At 42.1% G+C, this 15310-nt stretch overlaps 3 protein-coding genes across 3 annotated transcripts in view; 2 read left to right on the top strand and 1 right to left on the bottom strand.

The window, feature by feature from the left end:
• Positions 1–13884, bottom strand: part of scly (selenocysteine lyase) — a 15448-nt gene extending 1564 nt beyond the window's left edge. The window contains exons 1-9 of the mRNA XM_079506836.1: positions 13790–13884; positions 12112–12191; positions 11415–11524; positions 10926–11026; positions 9257–9443; positions 5731–5858; positions 966–1121; positions 579–685; positions 421–457 (exon numbers count right to left, since the gene is read on the bottom strand). Of these exons, the coding sequence (XP_079362962.1) occupies positions 421–457; positions 579–685; positions 966–1121; positions 5731–5858; positions 9257–9443; positions 10926–11026; positions 11415–11524; positions 12112–12185 (900 nt within the window). The 5' untranslated portion in view covers positions 12186–12191; positions 13790–13884. The remainder of the gene's footprint in view (positions 1–420; positions 458–578; positions 686–965; positions 1122–5730; positions 5859–9256; positions 9444–10925; positions 11027–11414; positions 11525–12111; positions 12192–13789) is intronic.
• LOC306927272 (SRSF protein kinase 1-like) lies at positions 2545–4104 on the top strand (the record flags this gene model as incomplete). Its single annotated transcript, XM_079506981.1, has 1 exon — positions 2545–4104. The coding sequence occupies one exon, from the start codon at positions 2545–2547 to the stop codon at positions 4102–4104; it is 1560 nt and encodes a 519-aa protein (XP_079363107.1).
• On the top strand, positions 7076–7627 carry LOC306927270 (ADP-ribosylation factor 1-like; the record flags this gene model as incomplete). Its single annotated transcript, XM_079506979.1, has 1 exon — positions 7076–7627. The coding sequence occupies one exon, from the start codon at positions 7076–7078 to the stop codon at positions 7625–7627; it is 552 nt and encodes a 183-aa protein (XP_079363105.1).
• Positions 13885–15310: the final 1426 nt, after the last annotated feature.

The following is a 15310-nucleotide window of genomic DNA, read 5'->3' as shown; positions in this document are numbered from 1 at the left end:
ATTGGGTGTTGTGCTAATTCGCTTATTTCCATCGCTCAAAAATCAATTGTTTTTCTATATATCCTCTCTTCATAATGTAAATAGTATCCCAAGCGGCACACTTGACTACTTATTTAGATGGAAATAAGCGAATTAGCACAAAAACCCAACCCCCATTGAGGGCTTATATTAGGGGAAATAGCCAATAATGCACTTTTGCACAAAATAACACCTGGACCTCTTTGGTGGGGACGTAACAACTACAAATATAGGTAAGAAAGCCTTCTAGCATGGAATTCTCCTTTAAGTAAGATATAAAGTACATGCCCTTGTCTTTTTGAGTTTGTGGTACACTAGGCAATTATACATACATTTATCACATTGAAAATAATACACTGAATAAAGTAATAATTTTGAAATCTGATCAAATACTGTACATACCTTTCCCAAACCAGCGATCATTGGCGTGTTTTCAGTACTGCAACATTCAATGAGAAAGGCTCAAATGTTAAAATCTTCAATTCATACACATTTCAGATTTCATGCATACACTGGTAGTTGATTGACTAGGATTCCAAAGAAACAGACAAGGAAATTACCCTGGTCTTAAATTCCTCTCTTGTCCTCCTCCAAACAGCATGGGATACACTGGTGTTTTGGTTCCAGGGCCATTCACGTACAAGGCACCGATCCGTGGTGCATAGAACTATAAACAAAAATGTTAGGTAGCACTTTTCCTCTCTATTCTGGTGAAGCAAATTATTAATAATTTAAGTTTTAACCACATGAACCCTAGTGTTCCTATTCTGGGCATGTCATAATAGGCAAAATAGCCGATCTACAAAGGAAGGGACTATAAGTATAGACCCCTGGGGGACCTACGTCAACTGAAGTATATAGGCTCTGACCTTGTGTCCTACAAAGGAAGGGACTATAAGTATAGACCCCTGGGGGACCCACGTCAACTGAAGTATATAGGCTCTGACCTTGTGTCCTACAATGGTAAGGTAGTCTACTTCCAGGTCACAGGAGTCTACTTGGATCTTTCCCAGAGCCTGGGCAGCATCAGTGTGGAGGAGGATTCTGAGATACTGTCGTTGCTTGTTAAGAGCCTTTATCCTCTGGCAGATGTCTCGAACGGGCTACAAAGAGGAACAAAGCGCTTCTTAGGAGTTGTATTACAGTAAAGAACTTTTTTAAACGAAAGTGATTGGAAGACCTTTTGTTACACAACGGGAGGATTTGTCTGACAAATGAGGCTGCGTTACGGAGAACATGCATAATTACATGCACACTGTGCTGTGCATCAGGAACAATTATTCCCACCCAAAATGACATGAACTTGATTATTGAACATCAACAAGCTTAATACGTTTATTGCGAATATCCTAGCAACATAACAGAAATATATGTCATGTCTTATTGATGTAAGCGTGAACTAACGTCATCCGGTTGCATATTCTACAACGTTGAGTCATTTTCATACAGTATGTATGAGGACAGCAGTGAATCGTAAATATGGCATGACGGAGTATTTTCCATGGGGTAAGAAAACACTTAAGTCACTACAAGTCCTCTTCATCACGCCTAGAGTCTAACAGCAGTGGTTTGAACTGGACCACATTGCCATCCTGAAACCCTTAGCTTGCGCTCACACTAGTGGGCCAACAAATGTGTAACTACTGGTATGTTAAACATTATAAACGTGAAAAATCACACTTGTGTGACGTGAGGGGCGCTCTTATCAACATACATCATCATACATCATCACATTCCGGCCAATCACTTTTGGCGTCCTCACTTTTCTGTCCTCACTTTTTAAGCCCTCAGCCAATCAAATCATTACTATGGGGTACACACGCACACACAAAGATGGGCATAGGAGGGGCTAGCGCCCCTCAAAAATAAAGTATGCTCATTTAAAAACAAGGCCTAATAAGGGCGTTGCAACTCTGATGTAAGACAGTGGATCCGAGATTATGAATTCACAAAAACTACTTGGGACGATGCAGGTCGGGAACAATGCAAGCTGTTACCCCTCCTGTTAAGCTTGTAACAACCTGTTACCTGTTACCCCTCCTGTTAACAAAGTATGCCAAGAACGTGGAATTCCGTTTTATTCTCCCCCTCCCCCGCCGCCCGTGCCAGAACGTAAAAATCGGTCTTTCTTTACTTGCCATTGACAATGAATGGATAATTTACATCATTATGTAGACGTGCAAATCGGCAATTCTGTCCTAACACAAACATTAATGACATTGACAATGAATGGAGAATTTACATCATATGTGTCTGAGCAAATCGACATGTTACGTCATGATGATGTACGATGATAAGAGCACCCCTCACTTCACACAGGTGCAATTTTTGTTCTGAGCCTACCTGGGATTGCATTAGGCTAGTGATCTGTTTGCCATACTTTGCATGATGTTTGTACCGCCGAACCAATATAAGTGATAGCTCAAAGCACTATATTACATTCTTTAGACAGCAGTCATTAAATCTGGCCTAGACTCTCAGGGCATGCAGAAGAGGGAGGCTTCCCTGCTCAATAACTGCCTTTATATGGACAGAAACGTACTTGTGATGCAGGTGAGAAACAAAAGGACCAAGCCTAAGAAAAATGGCAAAAAGTCCTCGTCAGGTTGTGGTCATGGAGTAGGCTCGCAGGCATGCCAGGCAGACTCCCCTCTACCGGAGGAGGATGAGGACATTCTAAGTTCTGATGAGGAAGAGCAAGAGGACCCAGATGACTACTGCAGGGGTGGATATCACCAGGTGAAGATCGGAGACTTGTTCAACGAGCGATACCATGTGATAAGGAAGCTGGGCTGGGGGCACTTCTCCACCGTGTGGCTGGCCTGGGACATACAGGGAAAACGCTTTGTGGCAATGAAGGTGGTGAAGAGTGCTGACCACTACACCGAGACGGCACTTGACGAGATCCAACTCCTGAAATCAGTGGGAGAAACAGACCCAGGTGTCCACAGCAGAGAGAAAGTAGTACAGCTTCTGGATAACTTCAAGATCTCTGGCATGAACGGCACACATGTGTGCATGGTGTTTGAGGTGTTGGGTTCCAACCTGCTCAAGTGGATCATCAAGTCCAATTATCAAGGCCTACCTGTGCCCTGTGTCAAGAGCATCATAAGACAGGTTCTGCACGGTTTGGACTACCTCCACACCAAATGTAAGATCATACACACGGATATCAAGCCTGAGAACATCCTTCTGACTGTCGATGAGCCCTACATCAAGAAGATAGCTGCAGAGGCGGCTCAATGGCAGAGGACTGGTGCCCTGCCACCCTCTGCTTGTGCAGTCAGCACAGCCCTGGCATCCAAAGCAATGGCCAAGATATCCAAGAACAAAAAGAAGATTTTGAAAAAGCAAAAAAAGCAGGCAGAGCGGCTTGAGAAGAGGTTCAGAGAAACGGAGGAAGGAGAGGAGGAAGAGGTAATGGAAATAGAAGGACCAGGGAGCACGGGATGTGCTGAAGAAGAGCGTCAGAATAAGGCATCAGGTAGTCTGTTGGTAAACCCTCTGGATCCTCTAAATGCTGACAAATTGCAGGTCAAGATTGCTGACCTGGGCAACGCCTGCTGGGTGCACAAGCACTTTACAGAGGACATCCAGACGCGGCAATATCGTTCGCCGGAGGTGATAATGGGAGCTAGTTACAGCACACCAGCAGACATATGGAGCACAGCATGCATGGCCTTTGAACTGGCTACAGGTGACTACCTGTTTGAGCCCCGTACTGGACAGGACTACTCTAAAGATCAAGACCACATAGCAATGATCATTGAGCTGCTAGGTAAAGTTCCCAGTGAGCTGATATTGTCAGGCAATTACGCCAACGAGTTCTTCAACAAGAAAGGTGACCTGCGACACATCCCCAAGCCGAAGCATTGGGGTCTGCAAGATGTTCTGGTGGAGAAGTATGAGTGGACTGAGGAGGAAGCCCAGTGCTTCAGCAGCTTCCTGCTACCCATGCTGGACCAGGTGCCTGAGAGTAGGGCCACGGCCGCCCAGTGTCTGTCACACCCGTGGCTCAGTTGCCAGCAGTTGCAAGCTAGTTGTGAAAAGATAACATCGTCCCATGGCACTCTACTGGATGTGTGAAAACCCTAAACAAACACAGACATGATGCCATGGGAGCCAGTGCTTGCCTTGTACCTGCAATTATGTCCACATCCCCAGAGCGCTCAGAAGATGCATATCCACACATGCACAAGAGGCTGGCTGCTGAAAATGTATCCTGGTCACAGATTACACATGGCATAAAGGATGTTAACAGCTGGTCTCTGATTCTTTTGTTACTTTCTGGATTGGATTTATCTGCTCTTTTTGTTTATTTGTCTTCCTTTCCTAATTTTAATGTCAGATATTGTATGGAATCTCTGAATAGGAATTCAGTCAATACAGTAGATATGAGGCTGATGACATTCTAGCTGGTTGACTACACAGACTGCCCATTTGTCCAGTAGGCCTATATATCTTTGTAACATTAGGTTTGCAGAACCTCACCAATAGAGGGACGGAGAAAGACACAAATAAATCTCAATTTGGAGGGGAGGGGCATTAGGCTAATGTTAATCTGAAAAAAATCATTTGAGATCATTAATGAATGCTTTGGTGTAAAATATCAATCAATCAATAAATGAATTATTAAGATAATAATAATAGGCTACTCTAAATAAATATTTCTTTGCTCAAGATTTCTTCTTGCAATGACCATAATTATTGACACATGATATGGAATAGGCCCAAATGTAGGTCCCTCTCACACCATCCTCGGGAGAAAGATGTTTGTATTTGGGGGCCAAGGGGCACAGGTCGAGGACCACTAGTACAACAACCTCAGTGTGTTTGACACAGACCAACTGCTGTCTGAGTACAGCTTCTTCCAGAAGTATGCTGGTGGCCTTAAGCTTTGTCTACAATGGAGAGCTGTACAACCGCTGGAACCAGTTCTTCAATGAGCTGTGAAAAAAGCCTTCTCCTGGAAGAAGGATGAACGTATATGTATACGTATAGGATGTGCTGTTGGGAGATTGTATCACCCTCTTAGGAGGACCCATCACATCTGACTACTAGACTTAAGTCATACTATAAAGACGTTATGCAAGCTAGCAGCAATTCAGTAACGATCTGGTTGTTATAGTTTTTAATTCATTATTTTTATTTTGTTTTTAAGGTGGTTTTTCAATGTTTTTCTATAAACAGCTTTTGTCCCCGCCCATCTCAAGCTTTGCCATTGACGAACGACGAACGGAGAAATGACGTCAGAATTCCGCTACGTAAATTAAACATCAAAACATTAAACGCCATTGACATTGAAGGGAAAATGTACGTCATATGTAAACGAGCAAATCAGTTAACCAATCACAGGCAACAGGCATTCTGATTGGCCAGTATGAGATGATGCATGATGATGTACGATGATAAGAGCACCCCTCACTTCACACAGGTGTGATTTTTTTCCCTTAATTTAAGTTATGGTCTAATGTCTCATTAGTAATATAGGGTATTTGTCAGGTGCGGAATTAAAAATGGTTAGAAAAAAAGAAAATCACACCAGTGTGACACAGGTCACATCTTTGGTTCCAAACTATCATTTAGCTGGGGACCCCCTGGAACTCCCTCAAGCACCCCTGGGGGTCCCCGGACCCCACTTTGGGAACCACTGGTAGAATACATTTAATATATCAGATGCTTCAGATCACCCAAGTATGAAGCACACTTTACCATAAGGACTCCTGTCTCATTATTAGCCATCATGATGGAGACCAGACAGGTGGTGGGGCGCACCGCAGCCATTATGTCCTCCACCTCCACCCGGCCTGTCACCTTGGAAACAGGCACACAGGTCACATCTGAGGGAAAAAAAACAAATATTAGCTGCTGTGACTCGAACCCCCAGAACCACGGAGAATCATTGAAGCCACCAAAGCCTGGTGGTCAAATCTGGTATTGCAAGACTTACGCATTTAGGACGCTAATGCTAGTGTCCCTGCTCTATAGAGCGTCGCAGTCCCGCCCCCTTTCATGACGACGCCAGGCCCAGGAAATAACTTTTAGTTACTCCACTGCGCCCTCTACCGATATTTCCAAGGGAACTCCATAGACAAGATTTTTCCTTCCGGGGAAAAAAGTCCCTTTCTGGCCAAAAAGTGCAATTTATACGTGTGGTGGGGCTCAGAGGCTTTCTGATAACATAAGCTGCCTTTGTATTGGTGAGTAGTGAAAACGTTCTTCATATTTTCGCTACAGACGAGAGGCTGGCCTGCATTTCATGCGAGTGCAGGAAGAGAAGAGTACCATAGCTTTAAGGAAGGTATTAGAGCTATGGATCAGAGCTATTTGAATAGGTAGACAGCCTGTGCATGAATTAACACTGAAGCATGAACCCAATCAGCAAATGATCAGGAACACGATTCTGTGTTTATATCTCATAAAAATCACACTTGTGTGGCGCTCTTATCATCATATATCATTAAAATCATTATACATCACATTCCGGGCTCAGCCAATCAAATCATCACAAATGTGGTACACATTCCGTGCTCAGCCAATTAAATCATCACTATGTCGTACACACAAACACACAAAACTGGCCAATCAAATCATCAAAAATGTGGTACACACAAACACACAAAGCTGGGCATAGGAGGGACTAGCACCCTTCACAAAATATCTCCCCTTTCCCACGTGATTCACATGCAAGTCGGGAACGACATTATGGAATTTCCCGATGTCATCATCAGTATTATGTCCATGTATGGGCATGCCCATATTTGGGCAGAGGCATCGCATCATGAGGTCCACCATATGTCACTGACAACTATATAACAGGCGTTCAAGGTGGTCAAGAGCAGTCAGAGGAGAACCCAGTGAGTCAGTAGAGCAGCAGACATCGTCAGTAGTACGACAACCCACTAACAGCGATTTAAACAAAGTGAATAGTAATTAGGGTACCACAGGCTCGCGCAAAGCGCCATTTCGGAGCGACAGCAGCAGAGCGGAAGAAACAACCCCCCGGGGATACGCCTGTCGTCTTTCCAAGAACCAGACGGGCCGGAAACCGCCGACCATGGGCAACGTCTTTTCGAACCTCTTCAAAGGCCTGTTTGGCAAGAAGGAAATGAGGATTCTGCTGGTGGGCCTGGACGCAGCCGGCAAGACCACCATCCTGTACAAGCTGAAGCTGGGTGAGATCGTCACCACCATCCCCACCATTGGCTTCAACGTGGAGACAGTGGAGCACCGCAACGTCAGCTTCGTCATGTGGGACGTGGGCGGCCAGGACAAGATCCGCCCGCTGTGGCGCCACTACTTCCAAAACACGCAGGGCCTCATCTTCGTGGTGGACAGCAACGACCACACGCGGCTGGCAGAGGCGCGTGACGAGCTGCAGCGCATGCTGGCCGAGGACGAGCTGCGCGATGCCGTGCTGCTGGTGCTGGCCAACAAGCAGGACCTGCCCAACGCCATGCCGGTCGCCGAGGTCACGGACATGCTGGCCCTGCAGGCGCTGGGGCGTCAGCGCCACTGGTATATCCAGGCCACCTGCGCCACCAGCGGCCAAGGCCTGTACGAGGGTCTGGACTGGTTCACCAACCAGCTGAAGAACAGGAAGGTCTGACCATACCTAAAGAACCTCCACATACATACATACATCATCACATTCTGGCCAATCACAATTTGCATCCTCACTGCCCTGACTTTTTATCCGAAATATGTACTTTGCTCAGCCAATCAAATCATTGCTAAAATTCACACAATTACACACAAAACTGAGCATAGGAGGGGCTAGCGTATTTTATAAAATAATCAATTATTAATCAGTTGTATATTTTGGGCATCACCCCATACCAGTATGTACAGTTTGTCTTTTGTCTTGATTTCATTGTACCTTTTAATTTTGTGTGTATACTGTATCTGTTTGCTTTTGAAAAAAGGAAAATAGGTTAGCACTTCATAATTATTTGAATCGTAGTTGTTATGTATGTTTATCCTGTATATCCTTCACAGTAAAGATATTTTTTTGGTCATTTCATTGTCTATTCAGGCTTATGTGAACACCCCGGATAGTTTTTAAGTTGCTTGATTCAGTATTTAGATATTTGATATTCATTTTAACTGCCCCACCCCCTTCCTATGCAAACCCATTTGTAACTTCAAACTCAATTCTAACGATGATAGATTCATGAAAAACACCCATCCTTTTTTCTGGTGACTTGTGTCCTCCTAATACGTGACTCGTTTGCAGTGTTTTTCATTTACTGTATTCATTTCTTTTTAACAATTGTTTTGGAAAAGAATGAGTAGTAGGAGGGGGCCGGGGGACACTATATTTGTTTGAGGGTATGCGCATGCATAAAGTGAATGGCAAATCCAGTGGCAAAGTGAGTGACAAAGTGAATTTAATGTTGTAAAATGCAAAGTTATTTAATGCAATCAAATAGGACTTTTCTGTTTGGATGTATGAGCTGTCAAGGCCAGAAAGTAGTTTTTTGCCACTCAGTAGGCGTTCCAGCATAACTTCCGGGTATGATGATGATGTCACACGCATACCCTCTATATACAGCTTTTTGTCACAACACGTGTCACATTTGCCATTGACAATGAAAGGAGAATTTACTTCATATGTGTCTGAACAAATCGGCTTTTTGTGGCAAAAGAAACATTAAATACCATTGACAATGAAAGGATAATTTATGTAGACGAGCAAATCGACTTTTCTGTTTTAATTTATCTCTGGGCTGGGCTTATATATATATATAAGCCCAGATATATATAATATATACACTGTATATATACGATTATATTAACATTAAATACATTGCATTTTTTTTTAATCATGGTTAAAATCGTTGATGTACGATGATAAGAGCGCCCCTCACTTCACATGGGTGTGATTTTTATGGAGTTTGAAGCTACAATGGGTTTGTATAGGAAGGGGTGGGGCAGCGAAAATGAATATCCAATATCTAAATACTGAATCAAGCAACTAAGGGTGCATTGGTACTCGGGGACCAGCGATGTGCGAGGCACCGGCAGAGGTCCCCCGGAGACTGCCGGTGGTCCGTGGCTGTGTGAGGGCGCTCTCGGCCGGGCAGGGGACCCAGGGGGTGGGGCCTGGTCCCTGCCTGGCTGTCAGTGTCTGTGCATGGTGTTCACATAAGCCTGAGTAGACAATAAAATGAAGTTTTTTTTAAAATGAAATATCCCTTTAAACAGTACATAATGCATGTATTGCAGCTTCTCCTACCGGCCCTGCCATCTTTCACAAGGTGTTGGGCTGTCAGTTTGACTGAGTCGTGTTCCACGTTGGAGATGATGATGTGAGGAGGGTCAACACTTCCATTGTGCTGACGTCTGAGCCCTTCAGTCTGCTCTGCAGCCTCACAGCTTATTTTGTAATGCTCCATGGCAGTGTGGAACACCAGGTTATTAGCCTATTACAAATTAAGTAAAACATACACGTTAGCAGATGCTTAAGGTCAGAGTAGCAAAGTTCCATGAACATTTTGTAAAAAATAAACAACAAAGACAGTGTTAACTAGAACTGCGCACTCGACAGAGTACCTAGTCATTGGAGGTAAAAAAAATAGTATTTTGAAGTATGGTAAAAGCTTCTATCTATAAATGAAATACAGTCCCATCGGTTTAGAAGTGTCCAGGATCCACTTGCAGTTTCTCAAAGAAAAATAAAACATGGATATCAGATGAAAAAAAATCTATATCAATTTATTGAAATAAATATATATGTTATATATAAACCTTCAATGACCTTGATGATTTTAGTGATATCAATACTAAATCATGGTCTGAGTAATAGGTGTCTCTAACTTCAATGTTTGTAATGGTATTTTCATATTTGTTAAAATATACATGATCTAAAGGGTATAACTGGCTCGATGGTGACGTAATAAAGGTAGGTTTCAGATTACATACATGTATACATAGAGGCATTACCTTTAATCCACCCGACACTGAAAGCCTATATATGAATGCCTATATATGTATATGTAATTTGTAAGTTGATGGGTAGTATACTGTGGTTACTTGGGTTGTTTTATGCGTATGCTGTAGCTGCATGATTTGCTTTACAGAGCAATGGAGAAAATCATGATTTGAGAGTGACGTAATGAAGATATGTACCAATGCCAGGGTATAACTGGCTCTCGATGGTGACGTAATAAAGGTAGGTTTCAGATTACATACATGTATTTATGCCTTTCTTTTCTTTGCTTTCTTTCTACATTGCTCTGTAAAGCAAATCATGCAGCTACGGTATACGCATCGGAGCACCGGACAAACAACTTTACTTGCGCGCTCTGCTTGCGCAAGTAATTAGGAATGAAATGATCTATATCTATGAACCAACAACACCTGTGTATGTACAGTACTGTACGTATGTCTGCCTGTGTATCCCAGAAAATTTATATACGTATATAAGTATATTATAGCTTCTTATTTTCTAATTTTTGAGGGGCACCAGCCCCTCCTATATTCAGCTATTAGTGTAGATTTTCGTCTTACACAAACATTAAATTCCCATTGACAATGAATGGAGAATTTTACGTCATAGTGTCTGAGCAAATCGGCTTAGTTTCTATATTTGTCTTGCACAAACATTAAATTCCCATTGACAATGAATGGAGCCCCCCTCACTTTTTTTTAATGTGTGAATGAGTACAAGGTACAACATGCTTATTGACAATTCAAACCATACATACATGTAGTCATCAGACAAAAATCAAGGAGGGACACGATTGGTTTCTCAATATATTATGCGTTTCAATTTTAGCAGTGACATATGCATACGCATTCGTACTCAGACTCTCTCGCTCGCTCATACACCTGCTTTTCCAAATTTTGGAAAATGCTTTTCCAAATGAGGGTATGATAATGTAACACTGAGGTTAGTAGCATACCTCAGTTCCACCTGAAGTGAAAATGATGTCTTCTGCTTTCCCTCCAACCATTCTTGCTACATTCTCCCTGGACTGGTTTATGATGGCTTTGGCCTTGACACCTTATAAAGCATTATATCACACGTTTGTTTGGCACCAACTGTATGAACTGATATAACAGTATGAACTGATATAATAGCTGATATAACATTACGTGAGAGGGCACAAGAAGACACTTCTAATGTATGTAGCCAAAATCATACTAGTATCAAATAATGAATTTCCATGATGTGATTCTGAAAAATAACTTTCAAAGTTATACTGCGTAAGTTAACATTGGTTTTTGTAATCTTTTTGGAATGCTGAAAGTGTTTAATGTGTTTAACTATAACAGTGAATGATTATATAAAAAGATAAGTGAAAATAACTTTTGTTTAACTGAAATGGTTACACGGTATGGCTATAAATGACATCATTGTAACATTTTTGATGCAGTATTCAAACTTTTACCTGCAATGTAGTTACTACTGGGGTTTCCCCATGCTTCCTGAAGGGCCTCGGTAACGGCTTTGATCACCTCTGGATCCAGAGGCGTGGTGGCGTTATAGTCCATGTAGATTCTGTTCCGCACAAAGATGCAATTAGCAATAGCATCATGTTAATCAATAACCACACATGAGCCCTGGCGTCTCAATGTTTCGGCAAAAATAGCAGATGTACAAATTCACAATGCGGCACATGACAAAGCAATGCAATGTAAGAAATGCAAATGCAAAAAAAATAAAAAAGAAGATATATTTACTCAGGACTCAGAAGACGCGATCCATAAAAATAGGTCTGCAACCACTGAAGACTACAAGACTACTACATGACTTTGTACAGTGGTGTGGGTGGTACATACCTGATGAAATCACACCCGTGTGAACTGGGTGACCATAGCAACCATGCTCATTTTTCGGTACGAACAGACACGTAAACTAACAATGATGAAATCACACCCGTGTGAACTGGATGACCATAGCAACCATGCTCATTTTTGAGTGGTGTAAACCACTCCTACGACTGGCTTTGTTAGTTTACGTGTCTGTCCGTTTACGTGTCTGTCCGTACCAAAAAAATCACACGCGATCCATAAAAATAGGTCTGCAACCACTGAAGACTACAAGACTACTACATGACTTTGTACAGTGGTGTGGGTGGTACATACCTGTCCACATTGGTCTCTGAATGCAGAGATAAGCTATGGCCAAAGAATGTGATGTCCTCCTGTTGGTCAGCCATAGTAACCTAGTGCAAATCATATTATAATACATTCAGATACTGTAGCTGTGTAGCACCTTCCATAACAAATGTTACAGTTTACATAATACAATAAAATGGGAAAAACACTCATTGGGCTAAAAACAGCCATAGCCATTTTTTTGCCATAGCCATAACCGTTTTTAGCCCAAGGAGTGTTTTTTTGTGCGAAACTAATGCTTGGAATGGATTCAGCATCATGAAAACTCCCTAGTTGGACACGTCACATGCTACATAAAGCATGATGATTTTTTTGCCTTCTATAGGTTGTTTATCATTTTTTTGTCAGGGGACATTCACCTACCCAAATGTAATTCCTGGATATGCCTACTATAAATCTATAACAATGCTTTGAAAAAAGCAGATATACAGTATGTATCTATAGCCCATACATGGGCAACTGGCGGCCCGCAGCCCCCACCTTCACTTAATGTGGCCCTCAGATTAATTTCGGAATACTGATATGTTATTGATTTCAGCTGTTACAATTCCAAACATGACCCGCTTTAATTACTTAGTCGAAATTAGTACTGTAGCTTGCTGAGTAGTATTACAAATAATGTTTATCGTTTTTATGTCCAATATATTTGTATTTAGTTAAAATGACTTTTCAGGATCCCAATTAAAAATTGCGAAAAATTATTCAGGATTTCAATTCAATAGAGCAAAAAAAAATAGCGACGCGTTTTGAACTTGTAGATCGGCTATTTTTGCTACGACATGCATGCAATGTGGCCCCTCTGGAGTGAGTATGGAAATATAATGGCCCTCTCCATCGTCAAAGTTGCCCACCCCTGATCTAGCCTATATAGGCATAGCAGTGGGCGTGGTTTTCTGGCACAACTGAAAAGTCTGCCATTAATTTTTACCATAGAGATTTTTAAAAATCACACTTGTGTGATGCACTTTTACCTTTTGCCACTACACACTCCAGTAAAGTAAAAAATCAGACCTGTCTGAAGTGAGTGGGACATAGGGAGACATATTGGACATAGGGACATTGCTGTTCCTTAATTGGAGCGGTTGCACCACTCAAAAATCTTAAAAAGTGTACTTAAGTACTAGTACTTAAGTACAGTAGCCAGTAGTACTATGTACTAAATGTACTTAGTTACTTTACATACACACTGTCTATTCAACCACACTGACGACCAGAGAGTGCCTGAGTGCCAGAAGCAGTCGGAAAGACTCGGCATTACTCCACGTCACATTAATGGCAACATTGGCAGGTATGTTCCCTCCATGAGGACTGAGGAGATATCCGACCTAAACTAACTAGTTGCCCGTTTAATTTGGCTTCATATCATCAGATCAAGACACATGAGCAACTTACAATGTCTGTCTGATTGAACAAAAAACAAACTGACTCTTGGTCATGTTTTGTTTAGCGTTAACAGCACCAGTGACAATTAGCTCCAATGCTAATAAGCTAGCAAGCAGCAGTGTCGTACACTGTCATACACAGGCAGCACACACAGATGTAAACACTAGTGCTGTCATCTTTAATCTCAGTTATGACACGGGTGGAATTCTGCTTTTCTGCGTCAGTTTTATTGGTGTGTGTGTGTGAACTAGAAGTCGCTGACCTTGTAAAACGGCGTTACGATCGTTCTGAAATGGATCAGCTATCAGTTGTACAATACAGTATGGGTAATGATCAGCTACGAAGCAGCTGTCAACGTGTGCGTCTGTGCGAGTCAGTGCGACTCCTCTGGGTTGCCAAATAACGCAAAGGAAACAAGCGATAGGCCTACAAGCTTTTTTTCTTAAAGATTTAGATTGTACATTTAGATTGTAAATGTTGGTTTTGATGTCTGGTGGTGAGGCGACGAAAAGTTCGAAAATGATTCTCAAATCAGATGCCTTAAAAAATAGGGGGTTCAACAACAAACAGCATTCTCTTCCCCTTTTTCATATAAGATACAATATATATGTGACAGTACAGTACAGTACAGTACAGTACAGTACAGTACAGTACAGTACAGTACAGTACAGTACAGTACAGTAGAGGGACCTCCTGGGGACCCCCACATGGAAACTCTGTCATTTCTCAACCATTTTGGACGCGGGGCGGCTCGCCAGAACCCGGGCCGGCACCCTGGGTGGGTTCCTGTGGGTCTATAACTTCCGGGGACCCCCACACGTAACTGTCATTTCTCCACCGTTTTGAACGTGGGGTGGCTCACTGGAACCGGGCCGGCACCCTCGGCACGTGCGTTCCTGTGGGTCTGGAACTTCCGGGGACCCCCACATGGAGTTGCACCACTCACTTCACACGGGTGTGATGTTTTAATTTAGATGTGTATATTTGTACGTCTCTAAATTTTGTTTGGTGGAGAGGGAAAAAAGAGCAGATCAAGACAGAGTGAAAGGTTTAAGTGGTTAAAAGTCTGAAAATACACATTAACATGAATTCAGTCAGACAACTCACGAATAGATTTAACCAATATTTATTATAGAATGAGAATACAAGTGTGCATATGATATTTATCTTGGCGTTCGGCTCTGCTGCATTTTCTCCCTGCTCGGCACGATTAAACACCATCATAAAACATTAAAGGACAACTTTAGTTTTTGTTTTAGGTTGTTATTAGAGAAAGTAAAAGTTAATTTCTTTTCATTTGCTGCTTTCTTTCGTTTTAGGGATTTTAGTTGTTTTTGACAGGGGGCGGGGGCATTCGAACATGGGGCTAAATGTGTATTTTATAGCGATTTTTATTTTATTTTTTTATTATTTACTATAGTCCTACTAGACCCCAAGAAATTACATCTGGCCACAAAAGATCACTGGATCTACTGAATGTGTCGAACTGACATTTTGAGCCTATGACACATAGTGTGGCTTCCGCCCAGTAAGCTACCTTCACATTCAGTAGATCCTGTGATCTTTTGTGGTCAGATGTAATTTCTTGGGGTCTAGTAGGACTATAGTAAATAATAAAAAAAAGAAATCGCTATAAAATTTAGTAAACAAATAGGCCTACATATTTAGCCCCATGCTCAAATGTCCTCGCCCCCGTGTCAAAAACCGCTAAAATCCCTAAAACGAAAGAAATCAGCAAATGAAAGAAAATTAACAGTCATCTTTTACTTTCTCTAATAACAAC

The sequence above is a fragment of the Electrona antarctica genome, assembly GCF_951216825.1.
Source record: "Electrona antarctica genome assembly, chromosome: 7".
NCBI lineage: Eukaryota > Metazoa > Chordata > Actinopteri > Myctophiformes > Myctophidae > Electrona > Electrona antarctica.
Note: the sequence above shows the minus strand (reverse complement) of the source record. Positions and strands in the feature narration are given on the sequence as shown.